Below are 24,676 nucleotides of genomic sequence, written 5' to 3' on the forward strand. Positions count from 1 at the left end.
CAGCCCATACCATTGGGCTCCAGACCTGTATGTATGATCATCTACTCAACGTTTCAGAACACTTGAATAGCTTAACGGCACTGCAAACTCAATGCCTCCATAACATAAGACCATCCTGCCTGCTTGCCCCTCCTCTGGCACCATGGTATATGGCGTTACCATCCATTCAGTGATAAAACCCAGAGACCCAGGAGCATCCTTGGCTCTGCCCCAACCCTTACTCCCCATAACTAATCCATCACTAAGATGGACCGAGTGTACCTCTTAATCTCTTCCCTTCCTTCATTTCCTCTTCACTTACTTGTCTTGTCCAAGCTAGATCTCCTATAACCCTAGGTCTCATCTGGTCCACAGCAGTAGCCCAACTGGCTTCTTACTTGTCATTCACCCCAGCTTCCTTGCCCCCAATCCATTCCATACATAACTGATAGCATATTTTCAAAACACAAATTTGATGAAGTCACTCTACATCCAGTCTAAAGCCTTTTAGTGATTTTAAACTATCCTTATTTCCAACAAGGGGTCACATGGTCTGGCTTCCATCTACTTCTCCAAATTTAGCTTCCTCTCTTCTCACCTTTGTCCTTCTCTCCAGCCTCATCAGCTGCCCATTGTATTCCAATGCCTCGTACACAGTATGCACCTTTGTGGAATGAATGATCCTAATGGGTAACAGGACATTACATCAAGAATTTATTTGGGGCGCCTGGGGGGCTCAGTTGGTTGAGCGTCCAACTTCAGCTCTGGTCATGATCTCACGGTTCAGGAGTTCAAGCCCCACATCAGGCTTGCTGCTGTCAGTGTGGAGCCCACTTCGAATCCTCTGTCTCCCTCTCTCTCTGCCCTGCTGGTGTTCTCTATCCGAAAAATAAATAACATTTTAAAATAATTGTTTAAGCAAGAAAGACAGAAGGGCACCTGGCTGGCTTAAGTTGGTGGAGCGAACAACTCTTGATCTTGGGGTTGTAAGTTCGAGCCCCATGCTAGGTGTAGAGATTACTTAAAAATAAAACTGTTAGGGGCGCCTGGATGGCTCAGTCAGTTAAGCATCCAGCTCTTGATTTCGGCTCAGATCATGATCTCACGGTTCATGAGTTCGAACCCCACATTGGGCTCCACACTGACAGTGGGGAGCTTGCTTGGGATTCTCTCCCCCTCTCTCTGCCCCCCCCCCCAACTCTCTCTCTGTCTCTCTCAAAAATAAATAAATTTAAAAATATATTCTTTAAAAAAATAAAATATTTTTTAAAAATATTTAAAAAATAAGAAGGACAGATATAAAAGAAAATGAAATCATCAGAAGATCTTTCCCTAGAGTTAGGGCACAAGAGAGATATAAGTATGACTCCTGACCTAGAGATGTCGTTTTGGGAATAGTGATAACCAGCTGGAAGTGTCTAGGTGGGTTTTGAAGATCAAGATCGGCTTAGGTCACGATCTCACGGTCTGTGAGTTTGAGCCCCGTATCAGGCTCTGTGCTGACAGCTCAGAGCCTGGAGCCTGCTTCAGATTCTGTGTCTCCCTCTTTCTCTGTCCCTCCCCCACTTGTGCTCTGCCTCTCAAAAATAAATAAACATTAAAAATTTTTTTTTTTAAGAGGCAGCCAGAAAGAGAGGTAGGTTATGGAGGTAACAGAGCAAGTGGAGATGTTTCTATAGCGGAAGAGACCTGTGCGTTTTCTTTTTAAATCAGAAGAGGGGAGGCAATACAGGAGAGATTAAAGATTCAACATAATGGGCCCCTGGGTGGCTCAGTCAGTTAAATGTCCGACTCTTGGCTCAGGTCATGATCCCAAGGTTCATGGGATCAAGCCTCACGTAGGGCTCTGCACTGACAGCGAGGAGCCTACCTGGGATAGCCTCTCCCTCTCTCTAAAAATAAAGGAATTTTTTGGGGCGCCTGGGTGGCTCAGTCGGTTAAGTGTCCGACTTCGGCTCAAGTCATGATCTCGCGGTCCACGAGTTCGAGCCCCGGGTCGGGCTCTGTGCTGACAGCTCGGAGCCTGGAGCCTGCTTCCGATTTTGTGTCTCCCTCTCTCTCTGACCCTCCCCCCATTCATGCTCTGTCTCTCTCTGTCTCAAAAATAAATAAACGTTAAAAAAAAATTTTTTTTTAAATAAAGAAATTTTTTAAAAAGATTCAACATAAAATAATCAAAAGAGCAAGATCCTTTCCTGAATGAGGATCTGGAAGACTGGAGGCAGCAACTCCTATGTGGAGGAGGAGGAGTGACAGTGGAGTGAAGCAGAGGCAGGAGTGAGGGCTGGAAGACTGAGGAGACGGTTGTATTCACAAGTCACAGTGGAAGGTGAGGATAGTAAACTGGTCACTGCACATCAAAGCGGTGGCCACGCTGACACACTCTGCAAAGAGTGGGAAGTTCCAGGAAGTAAGTTCTTCATCTTCCCAGAATCGTCCGCCCTCTCTCCTCAACACCAAGCCTCTGCAGCTCAAGAGGGGCGTGCGTACAAGACCCGAGTGATGAGCCCAGGATACCAACTGATGGGCTTCTCTGATGGCCAAGGTATTCTGCACTGGTGCTGCCGTCATTTCTGGCTGCTAATTCTGGAGTCCAGGTGGAGCCATGAAAGATCCATGGGATGAGGACACTGAAGAAATGGGAGACGTGGGAAAAGAAGATGTGCAGTGTCAGGATCTCACTTGCATCTTGGCTACTCTGGGCCCATTTCTCTCTCTGTGCTAGACTCCTTTTGGCAGCATTCATTCATCCAGGAAACATTTACTGAGCACCTATACTATGCTAGATTCCGTGCTAGGTGCCAGGGACATGGTGACCAAGACAGACATGATCTCTGCCCCCACCAAGTTTGCCATTAGTTGGGAAAGCAAAAACCACTGAACTCTGGTGAGAGTTATGAGAGGCCTGTAAGAAGTCAGGTCATTCATCATCTAGGAGATCGCAGAAGTGTGTTCCATAGGGCTGTGAGTGAATCTGTGAATAAATGAAAGCAGAAATGGAAAGGTGACAGGAAAAGAAATTATTGTCCAAAGCACGATCTTGAAGCCTTGGGATCTAATCAGCAACTTGGTTTTTTGTTGGTTTGGTTTTTTTTAAGTAAGCTCTGTACTTAAAGTGGGGCTTGAACTCATGACCCTGAAATCAAGAGTCGCATACTGGCTGGGCCAGCCCAGGCACCCCCTAATCAGCAACTTTTAACATCCCTGAAGTATCATGGTTACTGGCAAAGCAGAGTTCACCTCAGCAAACAAGCTGGATATTCAAAGTGGAATTCCCCGGGGAGGTCTCCTTCTACTGAGGAACTCAAAATTGGTTATTTCAGAGCGGCATAATGCCTGCTACTGTAGCATCAAGGAAGGGGAACATTTGGAGCTAAGAACCAGGTGTCTGAAGCCTATCTGCCTGCATATAACTCCTAGCTTTCCCCCTTCCACATGAACAATCCCAAGACAATCACCCGACCCACGCCTTTGTTTTGCTACCTGCAAAATGGGGATCATAATAATGGCCACCACTTATTGAGCATTACTCTGTGCATTGCATCAAGAGCTTTACCTGTATTTTTTTTTTAAGATTTTATTTTTGAGTAATCTCTATACGCAATGTAGGGCTCAAACGTACAAATCCGGAGCCAACCAGGCGCCCTTTTACTTGTATTATTTCATCTAATACTGCTCGAGGCACTCGGGATCCTCAGGGTGAAATGAGACCACGTGTAAAAAAAGAGTGCCTGATACCTAATAAGCCCTTCACAGATGTTAGAGGTTGTTATTTTTATTGGTCAACCAGAGAAAAGAGTGGGATCATTAGGGAACATTTTCTAGACTGATTAAGTAGGAGGTACTGAGAAAACAGAGGTTTTCCAGGACAGGGGGTCGCTGGGAATGCCTTTATCAAGTCGTGGTGTGACCGAGCATGGAGTGGGCTGGGAACCATACAGCGTAGCGACTAAGTGCAAAATCTAAAGTCGGGTGACTAGTTGGGTGACCCTCAGCAAGACACTCGGCTTCTGGGAGTCTCAGTTCCAGCACTGGCTGAAATCCGTTTTTACTGCAGTTTCGTGCGAGGGGCTCACTTGGAACTCAACAAACGCTCATTCCTCCTCAGAACTGCGTGCGGTGCCAGATAGGCAGTGGCGGTGAAGCTGGGGTGGGCGACAACCATAACTAATAATAGCAATACACACGGGTTTCTGAGCGTCCCAGGCATCGATCTAACACTCTAACCTCACGGCAATCTTAAAGGCTGTCTTAATGTACCTTTCTTCAAATGGGGACACTGAGGCACACAGCGGCTCAGGAGCTTATGAGGCGCTAATGACGTTTCTTGTACACGAAGACGAATTTGACAAAACTCAACATCAAGCAGCGGAAACCCGACAACCCTGAAGGCTCCGGTTCCCCGGAAACCCGGGGGCGAGACCAAATGGAGGAAGTTCCGCCCCGCGTGGAGGAAGTCCCGTCCCCGGGCTTCCGCTCCCGCCCTCGCTGGCTCTTCCCTGACCTGGTGGTGAGGCGTGCACGGGATGGCGGAGGGAGGCGATCGTCGGGGACAGCAGGCGGCCTGCGGGCACGACAGCTACCGCTCGCCGCTTGCCTCCCGTTACGCCAGCCCGGAGATGTGCTTCGTGTTTAGCGACAGGTACAAATTCCGGACATGGCGGCAGCTCTGGCTGTGGCTGGCGGAGGCCGAGCAGGTAATGGGCCACCGGGATGAGGGGCCGGGCCCGCCCCAGCACGTGCGGGGCTCGGCGTCGCGCCTGGGCTTGGCCCCCGGGAGCAGCTGCCCCGCTATTTTCGGCCGGGTGTCCCTTTTCTGAGGAGCTGCGGCTCCAGGAAGGTCAGGGCAGGAAGCCCGGGAGCCGACACCTGTTGCCTCCTTTGTTTTGAGTCACGGAGGGTTAGAGGCGGAGGAGGCGGCGAGAAAGGCACGCTGTCATTTTAGGGATTTATCTTGGCCATTCCTGCAGGGATACACTGCTTAACACGGACCCTGAGCCCTTGTTACGTGCTATTGTGCTCATTTCTTTTCCCGTTTAACCCATAGAAACTTTGCAAACTAGGTGGTGCTTTCCCCACATCATACGGGAGAAATCAAGCCTCGGTGATAGCCAAGCGCGTTATTTGCTCCGAACCATTAATAGCGTACCCGGGATGTGAACCTGGGTTCAATGCAGAGCGTGAGAGCTTAGCCACCTTATCTTTCACAGTGCCTCAGTGTGGTTAATGGCAGGACTGTCCCTACAAAATTCATGTTTCCTAGGCCACTGTTTTTGCTCCACTCTACTGCACTTTGCCTCTAAGGAGGGAGAATCGGGGTAGGGGGTTATTAGATGGGTTTTCTGGTGTCTTTTTTAAGAGCTGCATATAGCGCTGTTCGGCCCAACGCTTTCAGAAATAGCTCCAGAGCGGCCTTCCCAGAGGAGTTGAAGAAAACTGAAAGTGATCCAGAGAGCTATAAAGTTTCAGAGGAAAATGCCACAAGCCAGATGGCAATGCCTTCTCAAATGGCATCAGTAAACAGGGAAACAAACAGTATGTGCCTGGGACCCAAGTACAGAGGAACTCCCCAAACAGGGAACGCTTCCTAGATTTTCCCCCTCCCCATCAGTGTGCTCAAGAAAATTAAGTGACATAACAGTAGACACTCCTATCATGCCTGCTCAAAAAGTGTAAATGACATAATAATAGACACGTTTATCATGCCTGCCAAGACACTATCTTAAGACTTGGCATATTAATGCCTCATTAATCCTCAAAATAACACTGTACTGTAACTATTTTACAGATGTTTTACCGGTGATGGAATGGAGGCACAGAGAGACTTCATAAACTATTGGCTCAGACAATAATGGGTAGAAAGGGACATCAGTAGTGTGTGGTCATTTATCATGTACTGTTATGTACTCTTTTCCATTTCATATGGTACTCCGTTATATAGATGAGGGTAGTGGCATTCAAAGACTTTGCAGAATGGGGCACCTGGGTGGCTCAGTAGGTTAAGTGTCCGGCTTTGGCTCAGGTCATGATCTCACGGTTCGTGAGTTCCAGCCCCGCATTGGGCTCTGCTGACAGCTCAGAACCTGGATCCTGCTTCAGATTTTGTATCTCCTCTCTCTCTCTCTCTCTCTCTGCCCCTCCTCCACTCACACTCTGCCTGTCACGAATAAATAAACATTTTTTTTTAAGTTGAAAAAACAAAAAAAAAAACAGACTTTCAGGATCACCGCAGCTAGTAAATGAAGCTGGAATTGAAATGTAGAGTCTGAATATGTGTTCTTTCCTCTGGCCAGTGTGCACATTGCCTGAAATGCATACAATGTTGGTATAATCTCCTGCGTTTGGATTATCTTGTAGGGTGTCAAAATTAGCATAAACTAGGGGTGCCTGGGTGGCTCAGTTGGTTAAGCATCCGACATCAACTCAGGTCATGATTTCACGGTTCATGGGTTCGAGCCCCACGTCAGGTTCTGTGCTGACAGCTCAGAGTCTGGAGCCTGCTTCAGATTCTGTGTCTCCCTCTTTCTCTGCCTCTCTCCCGCTCACACTCTGTCTGTCTCTCAAAAATAAACATTAAAAAATTTTTAAAATTAGCAGGAACTGTGTAATAATTTAGTAGTTAAGACAAAAATTTGAGGAATAAGAGATTAGGAGAGGGGTGCCTCGGTGGCTTAGTCAGTTGAGCGTCCGACTTCGGCTTAGGTCATGATCTCACGGTTTGTGGGTTCGAGCCCTGCGTCAGGCTCTGTGCTGACAGCTCAGCCTGGAGCCTGCCTCAGATTCTGTCTGTCTCTCTCTCTCTCTCTCTCTGCCCCTCCCCCACTCACAGTCTGTCTCTCTCTCCCTCAAAAATAAACATTAAAAAAATTTTTTTAAAGATTAGCAGGAATGCAGAAAAGCAAGAGTGGGGGATGAATTTTGACAAGATGCATTGCTTGGGGATAAGAAGCAGTTTGGCCACACTGCCCCCTGTTGCTTTGCTTTGGAAGGAGGCCTGAGGTGTCCTATCTACTGGCTAACAGACACTTCGAGGCAGTTTTGCTCAGTGTGGCTACTGAGATTTTGAAATGTGGCTAGTGTGACCAAGAAACTGAATTTTTACTTTTTACCATTTTATTCTTTTTTAAAATTTATTATTATTTAAAAACAATTTTTTTTAGTGTTTATTTTTGAGACACAGACCCAGCGTGAGTGGGGGAGGGGCAGAGAGAGGGGGAGACGTAGAATCTGAAGTAGGCCCCAGGCTCCCAGTTATCAGCTCCAAACCCGACGTGGAGCGCGAACCTGCCAGATTATGACCTGAGCCGAACTCAGAAGCCCAACTGACTGAGTCACCCAGCTGCCCCACTTTAACCATTTTAGATGTAAATAGCCACATCTGGCAAGTAGCCACCATCTCGGACAAGACAGGTCTAAGACGCAAGATCCTTCCCAAGGCCAGGACTTGGGAATTTCAAGTGACGTTTGAATAAATTTCACCAGTCTATATGTTTCGCTCTTGGATCCAGGGGTCTGAGCTGCCTGGGCTGCAAGCTGCTCTTTGCCGGCCTGACTTTTCCAGTGGTGGATGAATGTAAGCTGTTGATGTGTTTATTTTCTCAATAATATCCTGTAAAGGCTTTGTTTTACTGAATTTGCTGTACGTAATTTGTTGGCAAAACCACTTACAACATTGTTAATTTTCATTTCTTGAAGTAAATCTGTCTGGGTCAAATGTAAAGCTGTGGCCTGGATCCCACACCTGGGGCACTTACATGCCAAGCACTAAGGGGTAAGCAATAAATACAACAAGGCTCTTCTCTTGTGGAGTAACATTGTAGGGGGAGGGACAGGCTAATGCATTTGTAAGAAATGTCATGTGGTGATAAGTGCTCTAAATAAATTTAGGCTAAAGGAATAGAAGAGTGACACATAAGAAGAATATTTCACATTGGCATCAGGAAAGACCTCTTTGAGGAGGTAACATTTGAGCCCAAAGACCAGACTGTGTGAGCCAGGAAGAGATACAAGGGCAAAGGGAACAAAGATCAGAATTACGTTGTTGAAATATGCAAAATGTACATTGTTGTATATTTTGGTGTTTACTTACAATGTAACTTACCATGATTCATTAAGAAAACCTTGCCCTTCCCCACCCATGTTCTTTTAGTTGCCCCAGATCTTAATTTAAGAATTGGGAGGTGGGGGGCGCCTGGGTGCCTCAGTCGGATGAGCATCTGACTTCGGCTTAGGTCATGATCTTGTGGTTGATAGTTCGAGCCCTGCGTCAGGCTCTGTGCTGATGGCTCGGAACCTGGAGCCTACTTCAGATTCTGTCTCCCTCTCTCTCTGCCCCTTACCCGCTCAATGCTCTGTCTCTCTATGTCTCAAAAATAAATACAAACATTAAAAAAACAAAATTAAAAAAAAAAGAATTGGGAGGTGGGACATAAATGCTAACATGAACCAATGTATTTCTCGGTGTCACTTCAAGTCATTGTGACGCTTGAGGTATTTTGTTTTGCCTGTTCTGCAGACGTTGGGTTTGCCTATCACAGATGAACAAATCCAGGAGATGAAATCAAACCTGGACAACATCGACTTCAAGATGGCAGCTGAGGAAGAGAAACAGTTACGACATGATGTGATGGCTCACGTGCACACGTTTGGCCACTGCTGCCCAAAAGCTGCTGCTATAATTCACCTTGGAGCCACCTCCTGCTATGTTGGAGATAATACAGTAGGAACCTGTGTTTTGTTTCCACTTAGGACTCGGTCTTCATAATGGATTTATAAATTTTATTTGATTTTTGTCTAGTTATAGGAAGTGACTCCATAAATCTTTAGTTTTAGGGGTATCTTAACACTGAGGAATTTTCTGCTTTTGTTATCCTTCCAATCTAAACTGTAAGCCTCTCATGACCTCCATAAAATAAGACCGGCAGATACTGTTTCTGCATTGGCTGTTTGGGCATAAGCCAAGGTCTTAGCGTTTTAGTGGCAAGGTAATTTTCTTTCCGAAGTCCTTTATAACTCTTTGCTGTAACATCTGAAAAGAAAATTACATTATGATTCTTACGTGAAACTTAATTAGCAGAAGCAGCTTATCCTCAAACATAAAAAAGTAATATCTTTCATGAAAAGTAATAATTTTCCTAAGAATTTACCAAGTGCTTGGCACTATTCTGAGCACTTTGTGTGTTTGACTTCTTGTATTCTTCACAAGAACCGTGAAAAAGGTCCTTTTATCCCATTTTTAAACAGCTCTTTGAGGTGCAGTTTACATGCCATAAATTTACCCATTTTAAATGTGTGGTTCAATGAGTTTTAGTAAATTTATGCAGTTCAACCTTCACCATGCTCCAGTTTTACAACACATCCCTCACTCTAAAAAGTTCTCGTACCTGTGTGCAGTCACTTCCCACTCCTGCTTTCCAACCCAAACAACCGTTGATCTGCTTTCTTTCTCTGTAGTTTTGCCTTTTCTGGTAATGTCATAGAAATGGAATCAGAATATGCAGTCTTTGGGATCTAGCTTTATGATCCCTGTCTCTACAGATGAGGATCCTTAAAGATAAGTTGAAGAACTTGCCTAATGTCACACAGCTAGATAAGAATCAAGCCCAGGGAGAATGGCTCCAAAGCTGTCCTCTTAATCATGCTGCGCCCGTGGGACCAGAAGTTTGATTCCAGATACACTTCCAATTCAGAAAGAAGCCACTAATTTTTAAGTTGCCCCAAATGCTTTCAGTCTCAAGTAGTACCTAATAAAAGGCATCTGTGTGTGTATTACTCACATAATAGAAGAAGAACAATCCTTTCTCATGGGGGAATACACTTTTTTTTGAATACCCACTGTATTGTATAAGTTGGGCTCAGCAATTTGTATTGGAGTTGCCTGAAACACATCTCTTATTTTCCTCAAGAACAGCTTTAAATTTCCTAAACCTTGATGTTCTGGTTCATGTCTTTTCTGTTGTTGTTAGCAATGGTAGATGTGGAAAAAGGACAGAAGGCTAATGGAATGTGCCCCATGGAAGCTTCTCAGGTACTCAGGCACTCCTTTTGGAAAGATAGAAAGCTTGTTGACCTGGACATTTTCACAATATTCAGGAAGAAGGTTTGCCCGTAACTGTTTTCCCGTCATTTTAGCTACCACATAAATTGGCCTTTAGGAGTATAAAGGTTTTGTTCCTTAGAGATCCCAGAAGTACTGCTCTCTAGGTTGACGTGCTTTTAAAATAGTAATCTGAAAAGAACAACTTCTGTTAGCATCTTCTGAATTGCACAGAGGGTTGCTAATAGTGAGGTAGGTGGCTAGCTGAGAAACCCAGTGGTGATGGCCAAAAAGTATTGTGTAATAATATTGTTTGGGCAAAGCTGTTTGATGTGAGACCACTGCATTTTCCTTTGCAGGACCTGATTATTCTCAGAAATGCATTTGACCTGCTTTTGCCAAAGGTAAGGAATTGGCAGAAGTTTCCTGCTAGCCCTGGATTCCCCATGATAGGAGATGGGCACCACTTATGAATAAATCAATGCAATGTGAATATAAATAGATTATTCTTTAGTCAGGTGAATGATCCTATATCTCATCTGTAGAACGAATTGTCTTTTTGAGTTAAAATGCTCTAAGTGAATCCTTTTTAAAATCTAGCCTTTTGGGGCCCTGGGTGGCTCAGTCGGTTAAGTGTCCGGCTCTTGGTTTCAACTCAGGTCATGATCTCAGAGTTGATGAGATCGAGCCTCATGTTGGGCTCTGTGCTGACAGCGTGGAGCCTATTTGGGATTCCCTCTGTCTTTGCCCCTCCACTGCCTGTGCTCATGTGCTGTCTCTCAAAATAAATACCTTTAAAAAACAAAACGTAGTCTTTTAATAAAGGCAGTTAACCAGCAGCATGTTGTTGACATTGGGTCAGATTCATGATTTTGTCCTGTTTTCCCTGCATGAGCATGTTAGTGGTCTTAAAATTGTGCAGAATAAGTTCATGATTTATTTAGATATTTTTAGATAGTCAACTCACTGATCGAACATTGGTTGCTCTTAAATCTTCAAGGCATTTTGGGATACAAAGATAAAAAGGTAATGTCTCTGCCTTCCACAGGCTGGAGATCTAATTTTATATTAAATTGTCTGAAAGTTTAGTTCCTGATTATATAACGAGCTTACCCTGAACTCACCCTGTTTCTATCACATGGTCTTTCTTACAGCTTGCCAGAGTGATTTCTCGGCTTGCTGACTTTGCTAAGGAACGAGCCAGCCTTCCTACCTTAGGTTTCACACATTTCCAGTAAGTGATGTGATTACTTCTCGGGATTTGGGCTTGTTGGTATGCATTTGGCTTTCATTTCTTCCTTCAGTTTCCCTTCTCCACGGAAGCTGGAGGTGAAGAAACTCAAAACATAGTTTAAGGGGTGCCTGGGTGGCTCAGTCAGTTAAGCGTCCAACTTCAGCTCAGGTCATGATCTCGTGGTTCATGAGTTCAAGCCCCATGTTGGGCTCTGTGCTGACAGCCTGGAGCCTGCTTCAGATTCTGTGTCTCCCTCTCTGGCCTTACTCCATGGTTCTGTCTCTGTCTCTTTCTCAAAAATGGATAAACACTTAAAAAAATAGTTTAAGCAAATAACTTAGGATGCTTATGAGAAATGAACCTGGTCCCTACCTTAAAAGCTATACTGGTGAGAGTTCATTTGGGGAACATTGGGAAATAAGGATCAAGAGCGTTTGAAAGTATTCATGCTCATTGATTTAGTAATTCTGTTTTTGAGACTCCTACTGAAGTAAGTAATCTAAATTATGCAAAAAGTCTTACGTGCAAAGATCTTTGTTAAAATATTGGTTATGATAGTAAGCACCGGAAACAATCCAGCTGTCCACAATAAGAGAAGAATTAAATGAGATATAGTATATTCATAAGCTTGAATAACATGTAGCCGTTAAAATGCTGCTTATAAGACTCATATTGTGGAAATGTGCGTAGGTTACTGTTTTGGGATAAAGACAGCATATGAATTGTACAAAGATTGGAAGAAATTACACCAAGATGTAAATATTAATTACTCTGGTTTATGAGGTAATAGGATAATTAAATTTTTCCCTATTTTGTATTTTTGATGTGTAAAATGTTCAAGTATTTTTATAATTACCAAATAAAATCCTTTTCAAAGCAGATAATGTCATTTTTGGAATGCTAGTAGCAGGTTTCAAGTGATGATATTTGAGTAGTGGTGTGTTAGCATCCGCCTTACATCTTGGTGGGATATTGCTATGGCGACGAAGATACTGTCTCCTAACATTGAGGAAAATCTGTTGAGTCTAATCTTCCTTAAAGTTAGGGCCTGCACTTGTCGCAGAAACCTGAAGAAATTGTATGAGGACTCAGTGCAAGGTGTGTTGGGGCTGGCCATGACAAATGTTGCCTCGTGCTGGCTCCCTAGCATTACCTGAGTCACGACTCCTCTTCCTCTCCTGTGAGTACTGGAGAGTTGTGGGCCTCCCAGTATTCCTCTGGGGGTAGCGTGACGAGAGAGGTATCTGCTGCCACGGTTAGCAGGCATTAAGCACTCAGAAAATGGTATTGGTGCATGAGGTCACATCAGTGTGGGTCAGTTCCTGCAGTCAAAGGGAAGCAGCTTTGGGGCACCTGGCTGGCTCAGTCGGTAGAGCATGTGACTCTTGGTCTCAGGGTTGTGAGTTCAAGGCCCACGTTGGGTATAGTGCCTACTTAAAAAAAAAAGCAGCTTTATTGAGATACAGTTCACATACCATAAAACTCACCCTTTCTAAGTGTACACTTAGTGGGGCGCCTGGGTGGCTCAGTCGGTTAAGCGTCCAACTTCGGCTCAGGTCGTGACCTCGCAGTCCGTGAGTTCGAGCCCCGCGTCGGGCTCTGTGCTGACAGCTCAGAGCCTGGAGTCTGCCTCAGATTCTGTGTCTCCCTCTGTCTCTGCCCCTCCCCTGTTCATGCTCTGTCTCTCTCTGTCTCAAAAATAAATAAATGTTAAAAAAAAAAGTGTACGTTTAGTAGTTTTTAGTATATTTACAGATTTTTAGTGTACTTACAGATTTATTTACAGTCACCAGTATATAATTTCAGAATATTTCCATCACCCTTCAGAAAACCCATACCCATTTAGTTATTACCATTCCCCCCTTACCTAGCCCCTTGCCATCACTGATCTATTTTCTGTCTATGGATTTGTCTCTTCTGGATATTTTATTTAAAATGTTTTTTTAGTGCTTCTTTTTTGAGAGCTAGAGCAGGGGGTGGCAAGGGGCAGAGAGACAGGGAGACAGAGATCCGAAGCGGGCTCCACACTGACAGCAGAGAACCTCATGCAGGACTCGAATCCTTGAACCATGACATGAGATCATGACCTGAGTTGAAGTCGGACACTTAACTGACTGAGCCAGCCAGGCACTCCTCTGGACATTTTATTTAAATGCAATCATAAAATATTTATCTTGTTATGACTGGCTTCATTCACTTAGTGTTTTCAGTGTTCATCCATATTGTGGCATGTAGCACATTCATTTCTGTTATAGCCAAAATGGTGGATATACCAAGTTTTGTTTGTCCATTCTTTAGTTTGATAGACATTTGGGTTGTCTCCACTTTGTGGCTATTGTGTACAGTGTTGCTGTGAACAGATCCATGCAAGTCCATCCATTCATTTCTTTGCTTGTACCAGTAATTTGTTAGCAAGAGTTAGCTAGAAAACTACCATGAAATTGGGGATATATCGTCTCATGATGTGCCTTCATGTTTGCCCACGGTTCATACTGTTAGCCTGATAGGAGAGAGAATCCATTTGGAATGAGCTAGGTCATTTATTAGAACTCCCCATCAGGGTGCCTGGGTGGCTCAGTTGGTTAAGTGTCCAACTTTGGCTCACGTCATGATCTAACAGTTTGTGAGTTCGAGCCCCACGTTGGGTTCTGTGCTGACAGCTCAGAGCCTGGAGCCTGCTTCAGATTCTATGTCTCCCTCTCTCTCTGCCCCTCCCCGCTTGCACTCTGTCTCTTTTTCTCAAAAATAAACTTTATAAATATTAAAAAAAAACAAACTCCAACATCATTGCGGTTTGTTCTCATTATTATACTTTATGTTCAGAAACAGACCGGCAATAAATTGATTTAGACTTTGGACGGGGAGCAAAGCCATTAGCTGTTAGGTTAAGAGTCCTTGGGTTATGTATGTTTTAGGGTTGTTGTCCACAGCATGGCTGCTTCCTTATCAAACCTTGTCTCCTCATAAAGGCCTTCCTTTACCGCCAGTCTAGAGTGGCATTCTCCAGTGTCCTCATCATTTTATTTTTTCATATTTCTGATAAAAAAAAATCAATGGTCACTTTGTTTACTTGTTTCTACTACAACGCGAGCTCCATTGGACAGGAACCTTGTCTGTTTTGTTTGTTGTTGTTGTTTTTATGTTTGTTTATTTTGAGAGGCAGAGCATGAGTGGGAGAGGGAGAATCCCAAGCAGGCGCCATGCTCAGTGCAGAGCCCAGTGTGGGGCTCGATTCCACCACCATGAGGTCTTGACCTGGGCCGAGATCAAGAGCCGGCTGCCCAACTGACTGAGCCAGCCAGGTGCTCCTTGTCCATGGTATTTTCAAAACCAAGAACACATTAGCTATTTGGCAAATGTTTGTTACATGAGTATATTTGACTTGCCAAAGCCTGGGGACAAACAAAACAGGCGTTGTCCCTGCCTATATGTTGCCTGTTGATGATAAAGAAAGAGCTATGTTAGGAGATCTTAGTTTCATAATCATTGAATATTTGTAAATGACATTGAATCATAACTATTGCTCACTTGCTCACACTTCTTCACTCTGGTAAGAGACAGGTCTCTCTGTCTCTTACCTGAATTCTTCCTCTTTCCAGGGGTAGCAGTAATTGTTTGAAGAGGGAGTGAAGCTTTTATGAAGTAAGTCCTTGGTTTGAGACTTGTGTGTGTCCTCTTTGGGTCATTTTCAGGCCTGCTCAGCTGACCACAGTTGGGAAACGTTGCTGTCTCTGGATTCAGGATCTTTGCATGGACCTCCAGAATTTGAAGCGTGTCCGAGATGACCTGCGCTTCCGGGGAGTGAAAGGCACCACAGGCACTCAGGCCAGCTTCCTGCAGCTCTTCGAGGGAGATGACCAGAAGGTATTCTGAGAGCAGCAAGGGGACATGGAAGCTCAGTGGTGCGGGCACCAAGGACAAAGCTGACTTCTAGGATGGGCGGAGAGATGGATCCTGGGATGAGTGGAGTCTTTGGATCGAAAGGGGCATCAGGGATCGAAATCAGGGCAGGACATTGAGATATTCTCATACTGGTCACACCTGGATTTCTATAAGGATGTCTTTTTCTTCCAAGGTAGAGCAGCTTGACAAGATAGTGACAGAAAAGGCAGGATTTAAAAGGTAGGTAAGTGGGAAAGGTGTTGGCTTCCCTGTTAAGTGATGGAAGGCCCGTGTTCAGTGTACCTCTAAATTTGACCCTTTTTCTTCCTTTGTTCTTCTACCCGTTTCCTTTTTTCTTTTTTTTTTTAAATGTTTGTTTTATTTTTGAGAGATGGAGCACGTGCAGGGGAAGGGCACAGAGGGAAGGAGACACAGAATCTGAAGAGACCCCAGGCTCCGAGCTGTCAGCACAGAGCCTGATGCAGGGCTGGAACTCACGAACTGTGAAATCATGACCTGAGCCAAAGTCGGACGCTTAACCGACTGAGCCACTCAGACATCCCTACCCATTTCCTTTTACCTCCTGGGTTTTATTTTTGTATAGTCTAGATTCTGTTTTCTGATAATCTATAAGGAAGAAGGAAATAGTCTTACCCATGTTGAGGTCTCCGATGGATTCATCTAAATCTGACCATTTCCCTTGAGGGCTGCCACGCTCCACCATGGCTCCTTCTTGCAGGCATTTCCATTGGGCTGTGAGGACACGGGTGCACAGGACCACCCTTCCTTCTGGGTTATGGGTGTTAGTAAAAAGGGTGGAAGAACAATTTGTTCCAGGAGCAGATTATCAGTGAGGTCATCTGGGCTCCGTGTGACTCAGTATACCAGTGAGACCAAGCTTTTGCTCAGGGTCGATTTTTGCTCATTTGTTTGACATAGTCACATTTTGAAATATTTTTATGTACGGCTCTTTTCAATTTATTTCTAGGGCTTTCATCATCACAGGGCAGACCTATACACGAAAAGTGGATATTGAGGTGCTGTCTGTGCTGGCTAGCTTGGGGGCATCCGTGCACAAGGTGAGTGGTGGCAGCAGTTTGTGGGGCTGGGATGAGAGCTTTGCACAAACAGAAGGAGTTGGCCTCAGAGCTTTGTTCAGTCGCATCTCTCAAGAGATGTCAGACTTCATTTTTCACCATCTGGGGCCTGTGGGTGAAGCCTCTTAAGGTGTCTTAAAGGACAGGACTGGATTCTGCGTTCTCATTAAAGTTCATCTGGCGTCGGCTTTCCGTGCTGTCTGCAGCTATGTTTCACAGAAGTGTTTCCATGCTCCTTTACTTGTTATCCCTGCTCTTCAGGAGCCTGGAGAAGTCTGAATGAGATACTCTCCAGTATCTGTTGGGGAGGTGAGCTCACCTCCATCAGCCTAGCCCCTACTCCCAGAGTTCTGCACATCATTGTGGCCCTTTTCCCCCAGATTTGTACCGACATACGACTCCTGGCAAACCTCAAGGAGATGGAGGAACCCTTTGAAAAACAGCAGATTGGTGAGTGTTGTGTGGAGACCTGGGAGCACCACAGAAATGCCAGAGGGCCCGTGGGCAGGTGTTGACAGCTCGCCCAGCAGCGTGCCTGGGCACTCATTGTCCTCTGAAGTCTCTCTGCCTTTGCTTCTCGTCCTTGTACGTGGCAGGCTCAAGTGCGATGCCATACAAGCGGAACCCTATGCGCTCCGAGCGCTGCTGTAGCCTTGCCCGTCACCTCATGACCCTCATCGTCGACCCGCTGCAGACGGCATCTGTGCAGTGGTTCGAGCGCACGCTGGATGATAGTGCCAATCGGTCAGTAAAAGGGGATGCCATGTACAGTGAGTTGTGGGGAGGACCAGAAGAGGAGCCTGGAAGCAGAAGGATGTTTTGAGCATCTGTGCATTTCCTCCTTGTCCCCACAGAGCATGGAGTCTGGCAGGGAGGCAAGAACATACAAAGAAAAGTATGATGAGTGTAGGAACAGAGTGTGTATGAGATACGCTCTGTGAGCTAAGGGGAAGTCTAGGTGTGGGGGTCAGGAAAGGCTTCACAGAGGAGGTAATGCTTTAAGACTCAAGAAATCTAGGCATTTTTAAAAGACTTTTAAGACAGGATTGGAAGCATATATAGAAGCATAAAGGCAGGAGAAAGAAGAGGGAGTTGCTAGTAGGTAGCACGGGGGAGTAAAGTCTGTGTGACAAGCAATGAGGTAAAACATGATTATGGATCACAGCTAGTATATGATGGTCTCTGTAGGCCCTGAAAAGTTCAGTTACTGTGCTGGAGGTAGGTAAGGTGTCAGCTGTGACGTCTTGCCACAATTATATGGTGGTTCGGTATGAGATGGGTCAGAAGTAATTTGTAGCTGTGAATAAGGTACCAACATGCACATGGTTTTCTGCTTACTTAAAATTTTTATTTATTAAAAAAATTTCTTTATGTTTATTTATTTTTGAGAGATAGGGAGAGTGTGAGCAGGGGAGGGGCAGACAGAGGATCCAAAGCAGCCTCTGGACTGACAGCAAAGAGCCTGATGTGGGGCCTGAACCCATGAACCATGAGATTGTGCCCTGAGCCGAAGTCAGATGCTTAATCAACTGAGCCACCCAGGTGTCCCTAAAGATTTTATTTTTAAATAATCTCTATACCCAACATGAGGCTCAAACTTACAACCCTGAGATCCAAGAGTCACGTGCTCCACCAACTGAGCCAGCCAGGCACCCCTGTATATATACTTATTTAAAGCAGAGTCACGTTATTCTGGTTTGCTTGCATTGTATTAGAATTTGAGTGGAAAAGGATATATATAGTTAAGCTAGTTCTCTGGGATCTGTGTGTAATCCAGGGAATAAGGCATTTATGAAAATAAGACGTGTGAACCCATTCAGAAGTCAGCCATTAAATATTTTTCAGCAGGGTGTGACCTAATCATATGTGCCTGCTGAAACACCCTGCAACAATTTGGAGAACCAGTTTTTGTTTTTTTTTTTTTTTTTTTTTAATTTTTTTTTTTCAACGTTTATTTATTTTTGGGACAGAGAGAGATAGAGCATGAACGGGGGAGGGGCAGAGAGAGAGGGAGACACAGAATCGGAAACAGGCTCCAGGCTCTGAGCCATCAGCCCAGAGCCCGACGCGGGGCTCGAACTCACGGACCGCGAGATTGTGACCTGGCTGAAGTCGGACGCTTAACCGACTGCGCCACCCAGGCGCCCCATGGAGAACCAGTTTTAAGGGGATATGGATCTGGTCAGGACAAGTTAGGAGGCTATTTTTAAAAATTGAAGTCCATACTGGCACGGTGCTCATGTGATTAGAGAAGAAGCATATGGGTAGAAAATCTGGCAGATTGGCCGGCCTTGGTGGCTGATAGGAGTGAATGTTAAGATTGGTGATGGGGTACAAGTGCCATTTACTGAAGATGGGAGCCACAGGGAGAAGAAGAGTAGGTTTGAGATGGTAAGCAGGAGGCAATGGAGAAGTGACTGGATCCAGTTTTGGGTTTGAGGTACCTACAGACCAACCAGGTAGAGCTTCTCCAGTTTGGTATGTGAGCTGGCTTTTAGGCAGGTGGTCTGGACAAGGGGTGATGGATTTGAGAGTCATCAGGAGATTGGGGGTAGAGCCAAAGTCATGAGATTAAAGGAAGTTGTCCAAGTAGTACACGTAGCGTGAGAAGTCAGTATGGCAGCTTCTTGGGACACACCCTATATTTCACTGAAATTAATATTTGCTTAAAGAGATAACTGAACGGCTATTTGTTTTCTAGACGTATCTGTTTGGCCGAGGCATTTCTCACCGCAGATACTATATTGAATACGCTGCAGAACATTTCTGAAGGATTGGTGGTGTACCCCAAAGTAAGCCTCAATTAAAAAGCAAAATATTGGGGTGGGGGTTGGAATGTGGGAGGGTGAGTATAATCTTCTACTCTGGAGTAAGTATGTTTGGTGATCTGCATTCTAGTCCAGTAGGAGTTGTTCCTAACCAGAGCTCATTCTTCAGGTTGTGACGTGGCTCTAGAGAACTAACTCTGGAATCCATAGACAACGTTTATAAAAAAGAGAAAAGGAAATACTTTGAATTGGCTTAAACTGTTCATGAGCTTCATGAATCATCAGCTTGGTGTGACTGGCAGAGTAGACTGTTTCCTTTGCCTGTTTTTAGGTACCTGAGGCAGATGGTTTGTTCCCGTTATATACTTGGCTCTTGAGGTGGGGCACTGAAATTTAACAAAGTTGAGGTTTTATAAATCTTTCCAATGAAGCAACTTTTAAAAGTGTATTTAGGGGCGCCTGGGTGGCGCAGTCGGTTGGGCGTCCGACTTCAGCCAGGTCACGATCTCGCGGTCCGTGAGTTCGAGCCCCGCGTCGGGCTCTGGGCTGATGGCTCAGAGCCTGGAGCCTGTTTCCAATTCTGTGTCTCCCTCTCTCTCTGCCCTTCCCCCATTCATGCTGTGTCTCTCTCTGTCCCAAAAATAAATAAACGTTGAAAAAAAAAAAAAAAAAAAAAAAAGTGTATTTAAATTGCTTTTCCTTTTTTAAATGAAAATAATACTTGAAATTCTAAAGAAAACTGAAATGCAGATCGAATCGATCCATTCTACCCTCTGTCTTCATAGATATGGTAGTTCATGTCCTTCTCTGTATGTTGCTGGTCACAGTTGATCTCTTATTGTGTGTATGACTTTGTAACTGTGAAGCATCTTAGCCCTTCGTTCATTCTTCTAGGTAATTGAACGGCGCATTCGGCAAGAGCTGCCTTTCATGGCCACAGAGAACATCATCATGGCCATGGTGAAAGCTGGGGGTAACCGCCAGGTTTGTTAACCCCTTATGCTCCTGGATAAATTGAAAGGGCACCTTTAGTCCTCCTCTCCTCCCTTAAGAATGAAAGCATTTCTGTCATCTGCCCTCAGTCATGGTATTGGTACAGAACAGTGACCATATTCTGCCATAGAGCAGGCTCATCTCTGGAGGGTGATTACGGTGAACTTGGTTTGTTAAAAGTGAATCACTTTATCACTTGTAGGAAAAGTCCACTCTTAGCAAAGGAATAAGGTCTGAATTTGTAATAGGAAATGATGGGAAGTGGGCACGACAGAGCACGTGGTTCACGAGCTGTTAGAGGAGCCAGCACAAGAGTCACTTGGGCGGCTCAGTCAGTTAAGCATCTGATTTTGGCTCAAGTCATGATCTCACAGTTCATGAGTTCAAATCCCACATCGGGCTCACTGCTGTCAGCACAGAGCCTGCTTCGGATCCTTTGTCCCCTCTCTCTCTGCCCCTCCCTTGCTTGCTCTCTCTATCTCTCTCAAAATAAATAAACTAAAAAAAAAAAAAAAAAAAGCCAGCACAAGATGGGCATTTACTTCAGGTTCATCCTAGGTTATGTTCGGAGGGTTGAGATCTTGATGGAATTAGACTGTGAGGGGAACTTCCTCAGCCTGGGTGGGGAGTGGGTGGGTGGGCTTTGTGTACCAGCCATAGATAGACAGCATAGTTGTGGTATTGGATGATGGTATGATGATCAGATGCCCTGTTAGTAAGTGAATCAACAATGCCCCACTGTCTTCCTAGGATTGCCATGAGAAAATTAGAGTGCTTTCCCAGCAGGCAGCTGCTGTGGTCAAACAGGAGGGAGGTGACAATGACCTCATAGAGCGAATCCAGGCTGATGCCTACTTCAGTCCCATTCATTCCCAGTTGGACCGTCTGCTGGATCCTTCTTCTTTTACAGGTCGTGCATCTCAACAGGTAAGCACCAGAACACTTCTGTGGCACTAGAAGTTTCCCCAAATGCCCTCTTTTTACACTGCTGGGCCACAGAACCTGGAATACAGTCTTTAATGTTTCTTATAAGAAGTCTGTTAAAAATGAGGCTAGGCAGAAAGAATTCAGAGCAGGCTAAAATGTGAAGGTTTGGTTGTATTGAACTGCCTTATTTCCCCCTGTGGATTTCTCTGAATTCTCTTTTGGTTTGGAGCATGTGGTATAATGGACAAAGATTGGGTTTTACCCTCAGATCAGTCAGGTTCATTCCTGACTTCTGGCTTTCATTGGCTGACAGGATAATATGCATCTCAGGGTGTCTGAGTGGCTCATTCGGTTGAGTGCATCTCAGGGTGTCTGAGTGGCTCATTCGGTTGAGTGTCCACCTCAGGTCATGATTTCTTGGTTAACGTAGTAGGTCCCTGCATTGGGCTGACAGCATGGAGCCTGCTTGGGATTCTCTCCTTCCTCTGCCCCTTCCCCACTTGCACACACACATGTTCTCTCTCTTTCTCTCTCAAAATAATTAAATAAATTAAAAAAATATATATACATCTCATGGGGTGGTGGTTATGTGAATTAAAAGGCCTAGCACAGTGCTTGACGCGTGGTAGGTATTCAGTAAATGTTTATCATTTTTCCCCTTGGCCTTTTGGAGACTGCAAGAGCTAATTCAAAAACATTTACGAGTGCAAACTGGGTGCTCAGTATGTATTCAGGTACTGTGCTTCATTCTGGGGCTTTAAAAATAATTCTCATCTTCAGGGAGCTCAAAACTTAGTGGTAAAGGCTTATAAAAAGGTCATTATAATACCAAGCAGTACCTGTAGGAGTTGAGGGAAGCATATTTCTTTTTAGGGATCACAAAGGAGAATAGGAGAGGTTGGGAAAGACTCTTGGAAGACTTGACATCTGAGCTGAATCTTAGGGAAAAGTAGGAGTTGGCAAGTAGATAGACCTCCAACATGGGAGAGAAACTACAATCATTTGATTGTTGCTGGAGTAGCAAGTACCCAGAAGTAGTTACAGGATTTAAAGTTGGAGACAGACAAGAGTTTGTCATTTCTCCTCAGATCACACTGGTGTTTTGGATTTGAGAGACTTAAACTGGAGGTTGGAGACCAGTAAGGAAGCTGCTGCAGGGGGCCAAGCAGTAGATGATGAGGACGTTGAGCCAAGGCAGTGGTAGATGCAGATGAGGGGAGAGATTGGAGGGCTCTTCAGGAAGTTAGAGCCTTGGCAGGTTGAATGAAGATGAGAGAAGAAGCCGTGATGATTTCAGCTTGGGTACTGGGTGGACGATGATGAGACCAACTGAAAGGACAGGCTGGGCTCGTTTGTGGGGAAACATGTAGGCATGGTGGGTTGAGCTGCCTCTGTCTAGGGAGAGATTTCTGACAGGCAGTGAAGAAATACTCAGTGGTGGGGTAAAAGCTTTATCAAATTAGGTCTCAGTGATATAAACTGACTTTGAAAAAAGCGTTAGCAAAACTTCCATCTTTACATTTTCTTTTGTCTTACATTTGCTTTTCTTTTCGGCAGGTGCAGAGATTCTTGGAAGAGGAAGTATATCCCCTGCTGAAACCATATGAAAGTGTAATGAAGGTGAAAGCAGAACTATGTCTGTAGCGTTGGAAAAGGATTAAACATGAAGTCGTTGGCTTTGTTAACTTTTATTGCCAAGTCATGGAAACCATTAGTTTAGTGCCTTATTTTACCTTAGGACGTATTACCTGAAATTGATACAGCACTTTCTTGTTGGTGTGGCGCTTTCCCATTTCTCAGCGTTTACGATGCAGGAATAAATTACGTTGAATTGGACTCTGTTTTCTACAGCAACACAACCTGTAGTTGTTCATAGTTTGTTCTTTCAGGCACATCATCTAACTAGTCTAAGTTGTTTTACACGCTCACGTGATTGTGAGGGAGTCAGCGAATTCCTATTCCACTCTTCTGAAGGTAAATTTCATCTGTGTCTAGCAAAATAACCTGGCCTGTGATTCACCATGGACTCTGATTCAGTATGGTTAGATACCTTTGGCATCCAGCTTGGTTTGGCCAGAATAAGTAATGAAATCTGGAGTTCTAGGACATTCTCAGGCTTACTCTGCTCAAGTTGTATTTGAGCTCATGATAAGGTTTATATATCAGGGAAATGCTAATTGGGTCTATTGATTTCATCAGGACATTTGACAGTCTTTAATCCTGGTTACACAGTTTGATAGGTGATTGAACCAGCCTTAGCCAAAAAAGGAGCGTTAGGACTGTCCCCCCACCTGGAAGGAGAGCACTGGTATTAGTCCGCAGGCCTCTATCCTTAGCCCTGTCTCATTCTACACGTTGAGCGTAGATGAAAATGAAGAAAGTGTATTTATCAGATTTTCAAACAACACAAAACTAGGACAATTAATCAGTACATGCATTTGGTAAGATAACTAAGATTTTATCCAACCTGAATAGACTGAAATGATATGGTGAAAACTAAGAAGAAAAAACTAAGATACATGTAAGTTAAGCTTAAACTCAGTATGAACCAGAAGTGGTTGCCAGTGAGATCATTTAGGATGTGTTAGTAGTAGTATAGTGTCCAGAAAAGCCACTGTAGTCTTACGGTTCCACCACGTGGCATTATGTTCAATTGTGGAAACCCAGTCTGAGGAACAGAGAGAAACTTGAGAGCCAACCTCCAAAGAAGACTTTGAGGGTGAAGGAATGTCTGAGCACTCAATCCTGTGGGAGAAAGTTTGTCAGTGCTTCAAATACCCCTGTGAGGAGGAAGAGTGACTTAGGTATTTGTTGCCCCAAGAGACACCATTGAAACACATAGGCATTGTTGAGAGTTTGAGGCCAGTTTGGGCCCAGGATTGAAGCGACTATGAGTGAGTGATTCTCACCCCGCCCCTTCAGCTCAATCAGAAGCCAGACTACCTAGTTGTCAGGAACCGGAATGTTGCAAGAGAAAAGAGGCTGAGTCGGCTCTGACCATGTACAATCAAAGGTAGTCGGGAGTAAAGAGCCTAACCTGTTGGAGAATAGGAGACAATCCTTGAAACCAAATTCTAAATACAGTTCAATGTAGCAAGCAGTCTTGGAAAGCGTGGAACCATAGGACATCTCAATTCTTGTAGAAAGTTTATTATTCCTCCTGTGTGAATCTTGGGATGTTTGAAACTGCTAGGTCTGGTAAAAGGAGTTAACTCATTGGGCTCTGATCAGGCACTCTATCTACTTCCTTCTCTAGTATGGACCACCAAAGAGAAAGCAGCTCCTATCAATGTATCTGTAGTCTGAGAACTTATTTATGTTATACACCAGACATACTGGGGATACTGGATACCATGAATTTTTTTTTTTATTAAAATTTTTTTAATGTTTATTTTGAGGGAGAGAGAGACTGTGTGAGCAGGGAAGGGGCAGGGAGAGAGGGAGGCACAGAATCTGAAGCAGGTTCCAGGCTCTGAGCTGACAGCATGGAGCCTGCGTGAGATTCTCTTCTACCCTCGGCCCCTCCCCTCCACCTCAAAAATCAATAAACATTTAAAAATAAATACATTTCCTCCTGAAAAATAAATGGCGGTCTTGTGATGACAGACTTCTGATCTCTAATAATTGGTGGTTTGTCTGGTTTCTCTTCCTGGGTTATTTGGGTGGGTTTTGTTTGTTTTTTTTCTTTCAGAGAGTGTGCAAACGGGGGAGAGGGGCAGAAGGAGAGAGAGAATCTGAAGGCTCCACGCTCAGCACAGCT

The 24,676-nt window shown here is 44.6% G+C and overlaps 1 protein-coding gene across 6 annotated transcripts; it reads left to right on the top strand.

Moving 5' to 3' along the window:
* Positions 1-4,442: 4,442 nt before the first annotated feature.
* ADSL (adenylosuccinate lyase) lies at positions 4,443-22,752 on the top strand. 6 transcript variants are annotated; one of them, XM_045465925.1, is made up of 14 exons: positions 4,518-4,621; positions 7,675-7,750; positions 8,495-8,698; positions 10,375-10,419; positions 11,170-11,249; positions 14,942-15,113; positions 15,325-15,371; positions 16,120-16,210; positions 16,609-16,678; positions 16,825-16,972; positions 18,930-19,020; positions 19,891-19,980; positions 20,740-20,916; positions 22,474-22,752. In XM_045465925.1, exons 3-14 carry the CDS (start codon positions 8,534-8,536, stop codon positions 22,558-22,560), a joined length of 1,263 nt encoding a protein of 420 aa, XP_045321881.1. In that variant the 5' UTR covers positions 4,518-4,621; positions 7,675-7,750; positions 8,495-8,533; the 3' UTR covers positions 22,561-22,752. The 6 variants fall into 6 exon arrangements, with proteins under 6 accessions (XP_045321878.1, XP_045321882.1, XP_045321881.1 ...); XM_045465924.1 differs by having other exon boundaries at positions 4,566-4,676; XM_045465923.1 differs by lacking the exon at positions 4,518-4,621 and adding an exon at positions 7,174-7,552.
* The last annotated feature ends 1,924 nt before the right edge of the window (positions 22,753-24,676 follow it).

The sequence above is a fragment of the Leopardus geoffroyi genome, chromosome B4, assembly GCF_018350155.1.
Source record: "Leopardus geoffroyi isolate Oge1 chromosome B4, O.geoffroyi_Oge1_pat1.0, whole genome shotgun sequence".
Taxonomy (NCBI): Eukaryota; Metazoa; Chordata; class Mammalia; order Carnivora; family Felidae; genus Leopardus; species Leopardus geoffroyi.

What these genes read in the sequence shown, in the direction of transcription:
- ADSL (XM_045465922.1), top strand. Translation starts at nt 4,506, where the DNA reads ATGGCGGAGGGAGGCGATCGTCGGGGACAGCAGGCGGCCTGCGGGCAC. An exon ending in CTTTGAAAAACAGCAGATTG is followed by an intron (nt 16,679 to 16,824) that starts GTGAGTGTTGTG and finishes TGTACGTGGCAG; the next exon opens with GCTCAAGTGCGATGCCATAC. An exon ending in CAGGTCGTGCATCTCAACAG is followed by an intron (nt 20,917 to 22,473) that starts GTAAGCACCAGA and finishes TCTTTTCGGCAG; the next exon opens with GTGCAGAGATTCTTGGAAGA.